The 17,296-nt window shown below is 39.2% G+C and overlaps 1 protein-coding gene across 1 annotated transcript in view; it reads right to left on the bottom strand.

Moving 5' to 3' along the window:
• Positions 1-17,296, bottom strand: part of SLC9C2 (solute carrier family 9 member C2 (putative)) — a 109,261-nt gene that overhangs the window by 60,475 nt on the left and 31,490 nt on the right. Inside the window, exons 8-9 of the mRNA XM_055111410.2 lie at positions 16,088-16,187; positions 12,607-12,750 (exon numbers count right to left, since the gene is read on the bottom strand). Coding sequence (XP_054967385.2) covers positions 12,607-12,750; positions 16,088-16,187 — 244 coding nt within the window. The remainder of the gene's footprint in view (positions 1-12,606; positions 12,751-16,087; positions 16,188-17,296) is intronic.

Below are 17,296 nucleotides of genomic sequence, written 5' to 3'. Positions count from 1 at the left end.
TTTCCCAAAGCTCAGGGGAGCCTTGGATGAAACTGTGCTGTAGGTCAGCTTGTCCCCTTGCCCAATTCTGCCTTCCACACTTGCCCAATAAACCTTCTGCCAACAACTGTCCCAACCCTCCCTCTCAGAATCTGCTTCCAGGAAACCCAACCTATGACTCCTTTGAATTTGTAAATCTAGCACAGAGCAGGCTTTGCACAGAACCCCGCAGCTAGCTATGAAGCCCCATAACACGTTTCTTGTTCCTTCTCTCTTTCTTTTTAATTTTTAATTTTTATTGTTTTTTTTAGACAGAGTCTCACTCTATCACCCAGGCTGGAGTGCAGTGGAGTGATCTTGGCTCACTGCAACCTCTGTCTCCCAGGTTCAAGCGATTCTCCTGCCTCAGCCTCCTGAGTAGCTGGGACTACAGGCATGTGCAACCACGCCCAGCTAATCTTTGTATTTTAGTAGAAACAGGGTTTCGCCATGTTGGCCAGGCTTGTCTTGAACTCTTGACCTCACATGATCCACCTGCCTTGGCCTCCCAAAGTGCTGGGATTACATGTGTGAGCCACCGTGCCCGGCCCCATAACACATTTCTTAAGTCTCCCATATGAAGCTTATCTTTCCTTATGTTATAGTTATTTATATATTTATTTTATCCCTCCAACTAGAATATAAACTTCTTGAGGAGAGATGCTGTGTTTTATGCATCTCTGTGAACCTTGAGACTTCAAAGAGCAAGTCCTATTGTATTCACACGGTCACTCCTTTTTAGAGAAAGAGATGTGGGGTTGCTGTTTGCCTGGGATGGAGGTGGGGGTGAGGGATGTCACCAGAGACCAGTGAAAAAAATGTACCATATTGTTTGGCTTCTAAGCTGAAAGACTACTTATTTTTTAAGGCAAGTTTGCATAGCTGTACAACCAAGACCTGGAAGTAGAATTAGCTGAATCAGCATCCTCTGACCTCAGACTAAAGAGTTGATAGGAGACAGTGTCTCTGTTCTACCCTTAGTTCCAGCTCTTCACATTGGGGGGAAGCTTGTCAGAGAAATGTGGGGTCCTGCTGATGAATGGAGTATGGATGGGAAGTCTGACAATCTCTCAGGAGTATGACTAACCTGAGGGACTTAGATACAACAGAGTCCTGACTAGAGCCCCTGTCCAGGTGACAGCCTTCAAGGACATCAGCAACTGGTCCCAGAACAGGCTTGACCAGATAAAATGAAGATCACTGGTCCCTTCCATTGCCACCACCAGTGACCAATCATACATGAAAAAGATCAGCCACTCCCACCCGTTCCCCCAAGGACTGACCAATCACATAAGACACACACACACACACAAACACACACACACACACACACACACGACTGTAACTAATCCAACAATCCTGAACTGACCTGGGAAGTCACTAGATTGGAATGAATTTACCTGATTATATGTAAACTAAATCCACCAGGATCCAGCTCACAGCTATGTAGTAAAGCCGGTTCTAGAAATAAAATTTCATTTTTTTGAGTACTAAAAATCTGGGCACCGTTATAATAGGAATTAAGTTATATGCCCATTACAACTCTATAGGAAAAAAATTCATTAAGGTCATCGTTCAAGTCAGAAACTAGCCCCTGTGCCCAATGACTATTGAAAAACATTCAGAGCTCCCTAGAAGTGTTGACTGCAACATCAAAAAGGCCAAATTAATCTTTGTCAAGGTGGAAATCAATTATACTTTTTTTTCTAATTTTGTACCTCATCAAAGCGAAATCCTGAGGTCTGGATTTTTAAAAATATCTTTTAATGCGTTTCATAATGTTTATTTTTCTGATTATCATAAATGCAAGCAATCTCACAAATTGTAGCTTTCAGTCTACCTTAAAAGATTATTAATTTTAAATATTCTTTAAACATTTTATACATAGTGGAGCTTATTAACAGATTAGGAACAATTTTCTATTAATCTTAAAAATACACACGTCAAGGGTAAGTGATTTTATAAAAGGAAAGTACAAGATTTTCTTGTCCATAATTCACACCCCTCAGGACCTTTGGTTTCTTTCTAATTTTTCATCTCTATGAATGCAACTACAATGAAAATACTTTGAATAAATCATCATCCATATTTTTAAAATAATTTAACAGTTTCATTGGTATACAGAAATCTGCACGTATTTAGCATATATAATTTGATGAGCACATTATCCACTCCACATTTTAAATCACATTCTTAGAAGTGGAATACAAACATTTATAAGATTCTTACAGTTATTTAGTCATTCAACAAATATATATAAAAATTTTATTCCAGAATCTAAGAATGTTGTAGAGATCAAGAGAGCTGATCCCTTCCCCCAGAGATTACATTTCACTGCGGAAACAAACATTAAATCATTAACTATACAAGTAAGTATTCTATAATACTTGCAGGGAGTGCTAAAAGGAGAACTATACAGTGAGAAAGAGTGTGGGAGAGCGGTGCCTCCCCTGGTGGAGGCGGACAGCAGGGACAAGAAGCAAGGAGGCTTTCCCTAAGCAAGGATCGTTTGTCCTGTAATCTGAAGCCACCGGGGGCCAGGATGAAGGGCAGCCAGAGGATAGCCTTGGAAGGACCTGAAGAAACAAGTATCTGAGGAACTTTGTCACACATGTTTGGAATGAAGACAGCAAGCAGAAGAGGGTCCTTTGAGCCAGCTGATGAGGGGGGCAGGGCCAGTGTTCCACAAGGTCTTTATCACAGTCTCACAGGGCTGAATGCATGGTTTTTAGGAACCACTGATTTTACCACTTTTCATTTTATTTTCAAAAATTTCTAGTGAGTTTGAAACTTAAAAATGTTTTAGCCACTCATATTTCTTCTTTTATGAACTTGTCGTATCCTTCATAATTTTTTTTTAACGCTCCCTCAACCCAGCTTTTCCCAACTCCAGGAAGAACCGGGAAGAGAAGGCCAATCTAGTTACTTTATCTTGGTTTTAAATGATAAAACAATACATGAATACTGAAAAAACCTCAAATAGTAAAAAAGTATATTAAAAATGTTTTAATTTTTAATTTTTGTGGGTACAGAGTAGGTGTGTGTATTTATGGGGTACATGAGATATTTGATACGGGGCATGCAATGCATAATAATGACATCATGCTAAATCGGGTATCTATGCCCTCAAGCACTTATCCTTTGTGTTACAGACAATCCAATTAGACTCTCTTAGTTATTTTTAATTATACAATTAAATTATTATCAACTATAGTCACCCTGTTGTGCCATCAAATACTAGGTTTTACTCATTCTATTTTTTGTACCTGTTAACCATCCTCCACTTTCCCACCTTATCCCCCTTCTACCCTTCCCAGCCTCTGGTAACCATCCCTCTACTCTCTACCTCCATGAGTTCAATTGTTTTAATTTTTACATCCCACAAATAAGTGAAAACATGTGAAATTTGTCTTTCTGTGCCTGGCTTATTTCATTTAACATAATGACCTCCAGTTCTTTCCATATTGTTGCAAATGACAGGATCTCATTCTTTTTTATGGCTGAATAGTATTCCATTGTGTATATGTACCACATTTTCTTTACCCATTCATCTGTTAATGGACACTTAGGTCGCTTCCAAATCTTGGTTATTGTGAATAGTGCTGCAATAAACATGGGAGTGCAGATACTTCTTTGATATACTGATTTCCTTTATTTGGAGTATATATGCAGCAGTGTGATTGCTGAATGATATAACTCTGTGTTTACTTTTTTGAGGAACCTCCAAAATATTCTTTGTAGTGGTTGTACTAATCTACATTCCCACCAACAGTGTATGTGAGTTCCCTTTTCTCCACATCCTTACCATCATTTGTTATTGCCTGTCTTTTGGATAAAAGCCATTTTAACTGGGATCAGATGATATCTTACTGTAGTTTTGAGTTGCATTTCCCTGATGATCAGTGACGTTGGGCACATTTTCATATACCTGTTTGCCATCTGTATGTCTTCTTTAGAGAAATGTCTACTCAGATCTTTTGCCCATTTTTTAATCAGATTGTTAGATGTTTTCCTATGACTTGTTTGAGCTCCTTATATATTCTGGTTATGAAACTCTCATCAGATGGGTAGTTTTCTTTTCCTTTTTTTTTTTTTTTTTGAGATGGAGTCTTGCTCTGTCACCCAGGCTGGAGTGCAGTGGCGCGATCTCGGCTCACTGCAAGCTCTACCTCCCGGGTTCATGCCATTCTCCTGCCTCAGCCTCCCGAATAGCTGGAACTACAGGCGCCTGCCACCACGCCTGGCTAATTTTTTATACTTTTAGTAGAGACAGGGTTTTACCCTGTTAGCCAGGATGGTCTCGATCTCCTGACCTCATGATCTGCCCGCCTCGGCCTCCCAAAGTGCTGGGATTACAGGCGTGAGCCACCGCGCCTGGCCGGGTAGTTTTCTTTTTTTTTTTTTTTTTTGAGACAAAGTCTCACTCTGTCGCCCAGGCTGGAGTGCAGTGGTGCAATCTCAGCTCACTGCAACCTCTGCCTCCCGGGTTCAAGCGATTCTCCTGCCTCAGCCTCCCAAGTAGCTGGGATTACAGGCATGCACCACTGTACAGATGGGTGGTTTCCTCCCATTCTGTGGGTTGTCTCTTCAATTTGTTGATTGTTTCCTTTACTATACAGAAGCTTTTAGCTTTATGTTATCTAATTTGTCCATTTTTTCTTTGATTGCCTGCACTTGTGGATTATTACTCAAGAAATCTATGCCCAGACCAGTGTCCTAGAGGGTTTCCCCAATGTTTTCTTGCAGTAGTTTCATAGGTTGAGGTCTTAGATTTACATATTTAATCCATTTTGATTTGATTTTTGCATGTGGTGAGAGTTAGGTGCCTAGTTTCATTCTTTCACTTATGGATATCCAGTTTTCCCAGCACCATTTATTGAAGAGACTGTTCTTTCTCCAATATACGTTCTTGTCACCTTTGTCAAAAAAGAGTTCACTGTAGACATATGGATTTATTTCTGGGTTCTCTTTTCTGTTCCATTGGTCTATGTGTCTGTTTTTATGCCATTCCCATGCTGTGTTCATTACTATAGCTCTGCAGTATAATTTGAAGTTAAGTAATGTGATTCCTCCACTTTTGTTTTTTTTGCTCAGATTACCTTTGGTTATTCTGGGTCTTTTGTGTTGCCACATAAATTTTAGAATTATTTTTCTTATTTCTGTGAAGAACGTAATTGGTATTTTAATAGAGGTTGCATTGAATCTCTAGATCATTTTAGATAGTATGGACATTTTAACAATATTGATCCTTCCAATTCATGAACGTGGAATGTCTTTTTTTTATCATGAAGGCATGCTGAATTTTACCAAATGCTTTTTCATCATCAATTGAAATGATTACATGGTTTTTGTCCTTCATTCTGTTGATATGATGTATCACATAGATTGATTTGCATATGTTGAACCATCCCTGCATCCCTGGGATAAGTCCCAGGGATGATCATGATGAATGATCTTTTTAATGCATTGTTGAATTATGTTTCCTTACATTTTGTTGAGGATTTTTACATCAATATTCATGAGAGATATTGACCTGAAGTTTTCTTTTTTTGATGTGTCTTTGTCTGGTGTTGGTATCAGGGTAATACTGACTTCTTAGAACAAGTTTGGAAGTATTTCCTCCTCCTCTATTTTTCAGAATAATTTGAGTATAATGGGTATTCTTCTTCTTTAAATGTTTGGTAGAATTCAGCATGGTAGAAGCCATCAGGTCAGGGCTTATCTTTGCTGGGGGACTTTTTATTACAGTTTTGATCTCTTTACTTGTCATTGGTCTGTTCAGGTTTTGGATCTCTTCATGATTTAGCTAGGGTAGGTGGTATGTGTCTAGGAATTTGTCCATTTCTTCTAGGTTTTCCAATTTATTGGCATATAGTTGCTCATGGTAACCAGTAATGATCCTTTGAATTTCTGTGGTATCAATCATAATGTCTCACTTTTCATCTCTGATTCTATTTATTTGGATTTTCTCTCTTTTTCTCTTAGTCTAGGTAAAGGTTTGTCATTTTTGTTTATCTTTTCAAAAAACCAACTTTTTGTTTCATTTATATTTCCTATTTTTTTCATTTCAATTTCATTTATTTGTGCTCTAATATGTATTATTTCTTTTCATCTACCAATGTTGAGTTTGGTTTGCTCTTCCTTTTCTAGTTCTTTAAGATGTATCATTAGGCTATTTGTTTGGAGTTTTTTTTTTTTCTTTTTTGATGTAGGCACAGGTAGCTATAAATTTCCCTCTTAGTACTGCTTTTGCTGCATCCCATAAGTTTTGGTATGTTGTGTTTCTATTATCATATGTTTCAAGAAATTTTTCAGTTTCCTTCTTAATTTCTTCATTGATGCACTTTCATTCAGGAGCATTTTGTTTAATTTACCTGTGTTGTATAGTTCGCAAAATTCTTCTTGTTATTGATTTCTTGTTTTATTCTGGAAAATGCTTGATATTATTTCAGCTTTTTTGAACCTTTTAAGACTTGTTTTATGACCTAACATATGGTCTGTCCTTCAGAATGATCCATGTGCTGAGGAGAAAAATGTGTATTCTGCAGCTCTTGGACAAAATGTTCTGTAAATATCTATAAGGTCTATTTGTTCCATGGTGCAAATTAAGTCCAATGTTTCTTTGTGAATATTTTTATCTGGAAGATCTGTCCAATGGCAAAAGTGGGGTGTTGAAGTCTGTTATTATTGCATTGAGATTTCTCTCTCTTTGGCACTAATAATATTTGTTTTATCTGGGTGCTCCAGTGTTGAGTGCATATACATTTAAAACTGTCATACCATCTTGCTGAATTGACTCCTTTATCATTATATAATGACCTTCTTTGTCTCTTCTTACAGTTTTTGTCTTGAAATGTATTTTGTCTGAAGTAAGTATAGCTACTCTTGCTCTTTTTTGGTTTCCACTGGCATGGAATGTCTTTTTCCATCCCTTTATTGTCAGTCTATATGTATCTTTATAGGTGAAGTGTTTTTCTTGGAGACAACAGATCATTGGGTCTCGTTTTTTATTATTAATTCATCCACTCTGTCTTTTGATTGGAGAGTTTAGTCCATTTACATTCAATGTTATTATTGATAAGTAAGGACTTACTGCTACTATTTTGTTATTTGCTTTCTGGTTGTTTTGTGGTCTTCTCTTTCTTCTTTCCTTCCTTCCAGCCCTTTCAATGAAGGTGATTTTCACTGGCAGTATGATTTAATTTCTTGCTTTTAATTCTTTGTGTATCTGTTGTATTTTTTAATTTAAGGTTACCATGAGGCTGGTAAATACTATCTTATAACCCATCATTTAAAATTGATGACACTTAACACTAATTGCATAAATGAAGAAATAAGCAAAAAGAAGACTGATAAAAAACGATACACTTTGACTTTACCCCCCTGCTATTTAACTTTTTGTTGTTTCTTTATATCTTATTGTATGTACTGTCTATGTCTTGAAAAGTTGTTGAAGTAATTACAACTACAACAAATGTAGTTTGTCATTTTGCATTTCTACTTAGGAGTAGTTTACACACCACAATTACAGGGTTTTTAAAATCTTTTATTTTAGGTTTGGGAGGACACGTGAAGGTTTGTTACATAGGTAAACACGTGTCACAGGGGTTTGTTGTACCTATTATTTCATCATGAAGGTATTAAGCCCCGTACCTAATAGTTACTTTTTCTGCTCCTCTCCCTCCTCCCATCCTCCCACCTCAAGTAGATCTCAGTGTCTGTTGTTTCCTTCTTTGTATTCATAAGTTCTTATCATTTAGCCTCCACTTGTAAGTTATAACATGTAGTGTTTGGTTTTCTGTTCCTGTGTTAGTTTGCTAAGGATAATAACCTCCAACTCAATCCATGTTCCACAAAAGACATGATCTCAGTCTTTTTTATGGCTGCATAGTATTCCATGGTGTATATGTATTACATTTTCTTTATCCAATCTGGCATTGATGAGCATTTAGGTTGATTCCATGCCTTTGCTATTGTGAATAGTGCTGCAATGAACATTCACGTTCATGTGTCTTTATAGTAAAATGATTTATATTCCTCTGGGTATATACCCAATAATGAGATTGCTGGGCCAAATGGCAGTTCCTCTTTTAGCTCTTTGAGGAATTGCCAGACAGTGTTACAATTGTCCATGATTTTCCATGTACCCACTATTACCAGTAAGTCTGTGTCCTGAAAATTTGTTGAAATTATCATGTTTGATAGGTTCATCTTTTAGTCTTTCTATTCAAAATATGAGTAGTTTACCCACCACAATTACAGTGTCATAGTATTCTATGTTTTTGTGTGTACCTACTATTACCAGTGAGTTTTATATCTTCTGATGATTTCTTATTGCTCATTAACATCCTTTTCTTTCAGATTGAAAAACTTCCTTTAGCATTTCTTCTAGGACAGGTCTGATGTTGATGAAATCCCTCAGCTTTTGTTTGTCTGGGAAAGTCTTCATTTCTCCTTCATGTTTGAAGGATATTTTCACAGATATACTATTCTTGGGTAAAAGTTATTTTCCTTCAGCACTTTAAATATGTCATGCCACTCTCTCCTAGTCTGCAAGGTTTCCACCGAAAAGTCTGCTGCCAGACTTTTGCCTTTTGTCTCCTCTGATTGCATATTTTCAAATAGCCTGTCTTCAGGCTCACTAATTCTTTCTTCTGCTTGATCAATTCTGCTATTAAGAGACTCTAATGCATTCCTCAGTATGTCACTTGCATTTTTTATTCTAGAATTTCTGCTTGATTGGTGCTTCATTGTAAGTGGTTTTTTTTCTGCTTTTAGGGTCCTTTCTTTATCCGTGATCTTTGGGAGTTTGATTATTAAATGCCTTGAGGTAGCCTTCTTTGGGTTAAATCTGCTCAGCGTTCTACAACCTTCTTGTACTTGAATATTGATATCTTTCTCTTGGTTTGGGAAGTTCTCTGATATTACCACTTTGAATAAACTTTCTACCCCTATTTCTTTCTCTACTGCCTCTTTAAGGCCAATAACATTTAGACTTGCCCTTCTGAGGTTATTTCCTAGTAGGTGTGCCTCATTCTTTTTTATTCTTTTTTCTTTTGCGTCTTCTGACTGTGTATTCTTGAATAGTCTGTCTTCAAGCTGACTAATTCTTTCTTCTCAAGCAATTCAGGAGAATCGCTTGAGCCCAGGAGTTCAAGACCAGCCTGGGCAACACAGCAAGACCCTGTCCCAAAAAGAAATAAAAAATAAAAAGTAGTACGAAAAGCCTTAGAAATCTGCCTGGCGTTCTATTCTATTGTGATTAAGCTGGTATTCAAACCATAAGACAAAGTTCTTCCCGCTCTTTCCTCCTTTTTCCACAGGCAGGAAAGCCTCTCCCTATGGCCACCACTACCACCAGTCCCAAGGGAGTTCTGCCACACCACCACCCATGTTCACTTAAGGCCCAAGGGCTCTTCAAGCCAGTTTTTAATGAATGCTGCCAGGCCTGGGACTCACCCTTCAGGGCAGAGGTCTCCCCTCTGGCCCAGGGCAAGTTCAAGAATGCCTAGACCTGGACTTGGGACCCCAAAAGCCTACTTGGTGTCTACCCCACTGTGGCCAAGCTGGTACCTGAAGCCAGCACATCTGAGTCTCACCCAAGGCCCACAGCATACCACCTGTGTATTGCTGTTATTTACTCAAGGCCCAAGGGCTCTTTAGTCAGCAGGTGATGAATCCTGCCAGGACTGGGTCCTTCCCTTCAAGACAGCAGTTTCTCTTCTGACCCAGGGTGTGTCTAGAAATGTTGTCCAGGAACTAGAGCCTGAAATGGGGGCCTCAAAACTCTGCCCAGTGCCCTATTCTGCTGTGGTTGAGCTGGTATCCAAGATGCAGGACAAAGTTCTCTTCACTCTCCTCTCCTCAAGCAGAAGGAAGAAGTCACTTTCATTGTTCTGAGCTGCGCTGCTTGAGGCTGTGGGAGGGGTGGCACAAATACTCCCCAAGCCACCCTGTCTGCTGTCTCACTAGGTCACGCAGTGCCCCGGTCCACTGGCTCTGAGACCAGCACAGCATCAGGACTTGCCTAAGAATTGCAGTCCTTATATCCTAGGCTGCCTTCCAAGTTCACTTAGTATCCCACAGCTTTCTGAGAAACTCAAGTTCCTACCACGGGAATGGGCGCTTCCCCTCTGGCTAGGGCTGGTCTAAATGTTCCCTCTGTGGGCAGGTGCTGGCTGAGTTCAGCACAGTTTTGCTTTCCACTGTCACAGGGCAGCACTAAGTTCAGTGCAAATTCCCCCAGTTGCTGTGGTCTCCCTTCCCCAAGTGCACAGATTCTCTCTCTGCACCACACAGCTGCTTTGTGGTGGGGAGGACTGGGGAGGGGTGGTGTCAGCAATCCATGACTGTTTTTCCTACCCTCTTTAGTGCCTCTTTCTGCAATATGAATTTTAAAGTAGGTACTGTGATCACTCACTTGATTTTTGGTTCTTATGAAGGTGCTTTTTTGTGTGCAGATAGTTGTTAAAATGTGGTGTTCCTGCAGGGGGGTGAGAGGGATGATCAGTGGAGCCTTCTATTCATCTGCCATCTTGCTCCATCCTCAGTAAACATTTTAAAAGCTAAAATGCCCTGACTTTATTCCCTTTCACAAATCCCATTCCCCAGAGGAAGGTAACCATTCTTACGGGGCTGATGTACATCCTTCCAGGTGTTTTCTTAACTCACAAAGGTATTCATACGTGGGTTCTTTCTCTTACTTTATTTCATACTTACCTATCTATCCTCATCTCCTGCTCTCCCCTCTCTCTGTTTCAGTGACCAAGGCCTCCCTGCTGTTTATTGCACATACCAGGCTGGCCCCTCCCTTAGGGCATATACAATTATGAGTCTTTCCCGCCATCTGCCTGCCTCCCTCACCTCTTTCATATCTTTATTCAAATGTCACTTTCTCATTGAGGCCTACCTTGCCCACTGGGTTGAATTGCAGCTTGCCATCTAGTGCTGGCACATCCAACTTCCTCACCATGCTTTATTTATTTTCATAGTCTTTATTATTTTCTAATATATTATATTCTTCATCTAACATGATTTTGGTTTTTTTCTGAAAACCCCAATTACATTGTAAACTCCATGATGGCAGAAATTTTCATGTTTTCAGAGTATTTTGTCCACTGAGGTGTCCTAAGTGCCTGGAACAATGCCTGACATTTAGTAGGTGCTTGATAAATATCTGCTGAAAGAATTAACAAATACAGTGGTGGTTTGTTTTCATGTTTTAATTTTATTAATAATGTTTTGTTTTAAAACCTACTGATAATTTCTTTGGGGAATCCTTTCATTATTTTGAAGCTTCAAAAGTTGTGTCTTATCCTGAGAAAATAAGGATAGCCACAATCATGGCAAAAACTCACTTCACTGAGCATTTACTATGTGCCAGGCATGGTGCTAAATTCTTGCACTTGCATTACCTCATTGAATCCTCACAGCAACCCTCTGAGATGATCTATTATTATGCCCAGTCTACAGATAAGTAATTGAAACTTAGATTAAGTAATGACCCAAAGTCACATAGTTACATAGTCACAAAGCTAACAAGTGTGGGAGATGGAATTTGGATCCGGAAATAAACATAAACACCTAAATTATACTAGGGAGCAATGACTAACTTAAAAACTGTTTTTTAAGAGTCCAGACAGAGAGCCAGAGAAAAGATGATAAGATGGCTACTGATTTCACAACTGCATGGGAACAGCAGGTAGGCACCAATTTAGGCCCCACTCTGATGAGGCGGGGGATAGGGGTAGCACTCAGGGCTGTGTACACAGCCTTCTGTGTGAGAGTGACTATCTGAGTTGCATGCAGTGCCTTGCGTTAGCAGACTCAAGTTTCCATGGGAACATACTATAAGACAAGCTACCTTGGCCACCATCCTGAGTGAAAATGACAGTGTTTTTGGAGACATTGTCATAAATTCTTATGGAAGACACAACTACCATCAGTGGGCAATGGCATTCTAGAATAAGGATGCTCATGGAGTCAGGTTTAAATACCAAATTTGCTCTTATGAGTTGAGTGACTCTAGGCAGGTTTTTACATTCTCTGGGCTTCATCTGTGAAGTGATGCAATAACACATACATCACAAAGTGATATTCACATCAATGGCATACGGTACATGGTAACTGCATTATCACAGCTATTGGTACATAGCATGATAATGGCTTTCTCATAGCTATTGACGATAATAAATTATGGGGAAATTCAACAAAAATGTTAAGAGCAATTAATCTGGTCCAGTGATGCTCAACTTTAACATGCATACAAACTACCTGAAGAGCATGTTAAAACTATTTCCTGGATCTCATATTTAGAGATTTGATTCAGTAGGTTGAGATGGGCTCATGAATATGCATTTCTATCTAGCTTATGGGTGATGCTGATCCCTCTCATTTTATGGATAAAATCTTGAAAAATAAACACTTACCCCAAGTTGCACAGCAAGCTATTGTCAAGGCCTTGATAACAATGCAGGTTTCCTGGCTCCATGTCCAGAGCCCTTTTTGCTGTATGCCACTGCTTCCTAATTCTAATTCTGGCCTTGAGAATCTAAGTTCAGTAAACAAACTTTAAAATATTATTCTTACCTTACCAAATTCACTGTTGTAAATAAAATGAATATGAAAGGTATAGTGTAAAATTCATAATGGCTGAGTTCTCCACATCCAATCACAATGCCAAAGAAAGCATATATTAAATGTTCATATACAGATGAAAAAATTCTTAAGAACCTAGGATGAATGAAATAGAAATGACATTTTAAGCAATCATCTTAAAAATATATTTTCCTTTTCACATAAAATCATATATCTTATATCTACCATGCTGTCTTAGCAGAGTCCCTTGCCTTCATCTCTGTTATAGTCAACATTTAAAAGAATCTTGTTGGATCTAAAAGCACCCAGTTCCATATTTTTCATTACCTTCATCACACCAATACCCATGGGCTGCTTCTCACAGTAGAATAATAAGAGCAAAGCAGAAAAATGAGGACCTCCCCCAGCTGATGATTTATCAATTTCTCTGGGATTCAGTGGGAGCATGTCAACTGTTGGGCCTGCTACTGCTAAACCCAGAGTTGTAGTTGCTACTAGGAGGTACCTCGGTAACTTTGACTTTGCAATAGCTAACAGGATCATCTCAATGCTCTCTGCACAACCTCTCCCTCTGTGACTCACATGTATTCTTCTATTTACTTTGAAAGTCTCTCCTGTCTGCTTTCCTGTCTACTGAATTCCTAAAAGTCTTGTAAGGCTAACTCTAATCCCATGTTGTCCATGAAAGCATCTTAAGCACCCTAGGTGGAGGTGGTCTTGCTCTGAATTCCTACGGTGCTGACTGTCTGCACTAATGTAGTTTTTAAGCAGAAGAAAGCATTAGAATCACCCAGATTGAATTCTAAAAATTGACAGAACCACCCCCAGAGATTCTTGCTGAGTAGACCAGAGCACGTGGCTTAGGGTAGGGGGCTGAGGCCTCAGTAGAGTACATGTTCTGTTCTGTATGGTTCCATGTGGTAGCACGCCTGGGTCAGACCCAAGTGTGACTTCCACAAGCAGATCTCAAGCCTGCCTCCTCTAGACTCTCTCTCTTGAGACTTTCCCTTTCAGCTGACTGGGTAAGTGCATCTGTCCCACAAACCATTCTCCTTACAGGTGGATCTCAAAATTTATGCTCGGAAAGAAGCATAAGGAAGCCTCATTTTAGCTGCAGACATAAACCATGTTCTTTGATACACACAGCATTACCCCAATCAAGGAGACAGTTTGGTTCTCCAAGTGATTTCTATCTCTTAATTCAATTGATTCTGAACCCCTACTGGGGAAGAGTTTGAGCAGGGGGACCTCAAACCCTAGTGCATAGTTTTCAAAAAATTCAGAAGTCATGGAATAACTGACTGAGTTAAATACTTTTTTTTTTTTTTTTTTTTTTTTTTTTGAGACAGAGTCTTGCTCTGTCACCCAGGCTGGAGTGCAAGTGGTGCGATCTCAGCTCACTGCAACCTCCACCTCCCAGGTTCACGCCATTCTCCTGCCTCAGACTCCTGAGTAGCTGGGACTACAGGCACCCGCCACCATGCCTGGCTAATTTTTTGTATTTTTAGTAGAGACAGGGTTTCACCATGTTAGCCAGGATGGTCTTGATCTCCTGACCTCGTGATCCGCCCGCCTTGGCCTCCCAAAGTGCTGGGATTACAGGCATGAGCCACCGCACTTGGCCTGAGTTAAATACTTTAAAAAAAAATGTCATGTGGGCACAATGGCTCATGCATGTAATCCCAGCACTTTGGGAGGCTGAGGAGGACAGATTGCTTGAGCCCAGGAGTTCAAGACCAGCCTGGGAAACATGGTGAAACCCCATCTCTACAAAAAATACGAAAAATTAGCCAGGTATCCTGGTGCATGCCTGTAGTCCCAGCTACTTGAGAGGCTGAGGTGGGAGGATCTCTTGAGCCCTGGAGGTGGAGGCCATAGTGAGCTTTGATAGTGCCATTGCCCCTCAGCCTGGAAGGCAAAGCAAGATCCTGTCTCAAAAGAAATTTTTTTTTCATATCTCTCCACAGGACCTAAAAAATGCATTATGTATACAGTAGAACCTGAATAAATATGTAATTATTCACACATATTGTTACTTTCTTATATAAACATGTCTGCCACTTAACAAGGAGCACCTCTGAGAAGGGACTTATTTTCGTAGCCCCAGACCTAAGATGCAACATCCAGACCACACCAGACATTAAGAAAGGATTGGTCGAATGGGTGAAAAAATAAACAATTGGGTGAATAGAAAGTAATTTATAATGATGTCAACAGACAGCACCACTGAGCTCAGGAACCGGTCTAAATTGAGCATTACACCAAGTAGATGTTCTATGAACTGGTTATTCCCAAGCTTCTGGATTTAAAAACACAGTAATGTTTCGTTCACATACACACAAAACTGGAATAGTTTTAGGTGCCCATGTTTTTTGTTGTTGTTGTTGTTTGTTTGTTTGTTTGTTTTTGTTTTTTGAGACAGAGTCTCGCTCTGTCACTCAGGCTGGAGTGCAGTGGTGCGAACTCGGCTCACTGCAAGCTCCGCCTCCCGGGTTCACGCCATTCTCCTGTCTCAGCCTCCCAAGTAGCTGGGACTACAGGAGCCTGCCACCACGCCCGGCTAATTTTTTCTGTATTTTTAGTAGAGATGGGGTTTCACCATGCTAGCCAGGATGGTCTCGATCTCCTGACCTCGTGATCCGCCTGCCTCAGCCTCCCAAAGCGCTGGGATTACAGGCGTGAGCCACCGTGCCCGGCCGCCCATGTTTTTTCATTTTGCCAAGTAGAAAAGAAAATACCATCTTCTATCATTGGAATGTCATAAAAGAAAGGACATTATAAACAACAAAAAAGTAGAACGGACATAATTTCACAGTAATGCATAGTCCTTATATTAAATAAATTAATTTTCATGGGAAAACTCAGGATTATGGCTTATTTTTCTCAGTTCAACATTTGTTTTCATCTGATGTGGGAATTTCTACATTAGATGATGATTTGGTATTCGATAATTCTGAACCAATTCTCTAATTTATTATAGTCTTTCAGAGAAAGGCTAACTTATTTCTCTGCACAGACAGGCAAATGATTTTCCCCCTATCCAGAGATATCCATATGGCATTTATTACCAGAAGTAAAGGGTAGGTAAGAGTTTTGTTGACGTTACATCTTTCTGCTACTCTTCTTTTCCAGCTCTTCCCACATTAATATACTGTTATTTAGGTATATTATGAAGGAAACAAAGAAAAAATGTATCTTTAAATCTCCATGGTTCAAAGTAAATTTTTGTCAGGTTACATATAAAAAACACCATGGTTTCTGAGCCACTGATACTTTATTCATAACAGGAGTATCAATTAATGCTGATAATTGTTGGCACCTTAAATTCTTTTCAAATATAACTGATAGCAAAAATAAAATTTTTAAGATAAAGAAAGGTTATGGAAAAAGTTTTACTAGTGTCCATGAAGGCGAGACCCCTTATGCACTAAACTGCTATGAGATCCATCAAAGGGCACGATAGGAAACTTACTTAGTAATTACAAGTTCGATCTTCGGTTTAAAAGTTAAAGAATCTAAATTCAGTCCTACAGCGGCTAAGGCAAGAGTGCCTGACATTCCTAAAAATTCCACTGGGGAGAAAAAAAAAACAAATGAATCAAATGCAATGTATTCATATCTGCACACTGAGACACTTTATCTTGAATAAAGAATTGGTGGGAATCTTAAGAGAAGTAGTAGTTCTTAGAAAGTTGCTTCAAAGGATTGACCTAATCCAGTAAACCTGGGGCTGGCAAACTTTTTCTATAAAGGGCCACATAGTAAATATTTAGTGTTTGTGATGCATACAGCCTCTGTTACAATGGTTCAACTCAGCTGTTGTAGTACAAAAGCAGCCACAGATAATACGTAAACGGATGTGTCCAGTAAAACTTGGTTTATAGACACTGAAGTCTGAATTTCACATAATTTTCATATGCCACAAAATATTCTTCTTTTGTGCCATTTTAAAATGTAAAAAACACTTTTAGCTAACAGGCAGATTTGGCCCAAGAGTCGCAGTTTGCCAAGTCCTGCTGGAGACCATCACTGAGGATAGGGCTAATGGAAAATAAGTTCAACAGCCCTCAAGGTGTCCTTTAAGCATCTCAGAAATACTGCACTACATGTGCTGGGAGTTGTGAGCCAAGCTCAGTGCTTCTGATGACTCCAGTTCCTTACACCTGCTTTTCTTTTGCAGCTATAGACCTCCCTAATTAAACTTGTAATTTCTTGGGCTCTAAACAAATGTGTAAATGTATTAATAGTCTGAGGCAGGAAAACCAACCTGAAGGATATTTGAATACCATGAATACTCTGCAGTCTTAGGCTGCAGAGTCTTCAAATTGCACATTAAAACCATCAGACAGAAAGGAAGACAAAGAACATGAAAGATAGGATTGGAAGAGCTTTGGGGGAAAGCAGAGCTGGTTGCTTTTGGAATGTGACCTCACCTTCCTCCATTAGTGGCCCTGTAACTATAAAATAGGTGTAAAATAGTTATGACTCATACAGTTGTGAAAATTAAATTAGAAAACATGAAAATGCTTGCCACACTTTTAAAGCAATGAATAAGTGATAATACTATCATGCTGTTAATTGTTTTTATCTACTTTATTGCTTAGTAAATTAATATTGTTTATTAATTTAAAGAGGAGTTTACTATTCTTTTGGTTTATCTAATCCCTTAAGTTCACTTTAG

This window comes from Pan paniscus, chromosome 1, assembly GCF_029289425.2.
Source record: "Pan paniscus chromosome 1, NHGRI_mPanPan1-v2.0_pri, whole genome shotgun sequence".
In the NCBI taxonomy this organism is placed as follows: domain Eukaryota; kingdom Metazoa; phylum Chordata; class Mammalia; order Primates; family Hominidae; genus Pan; species Pan paniscus.
Note: the sequence above shows the minus strand (reverse complement) of the source record. Positions and strands in the feature narration are given on the sequence as shown.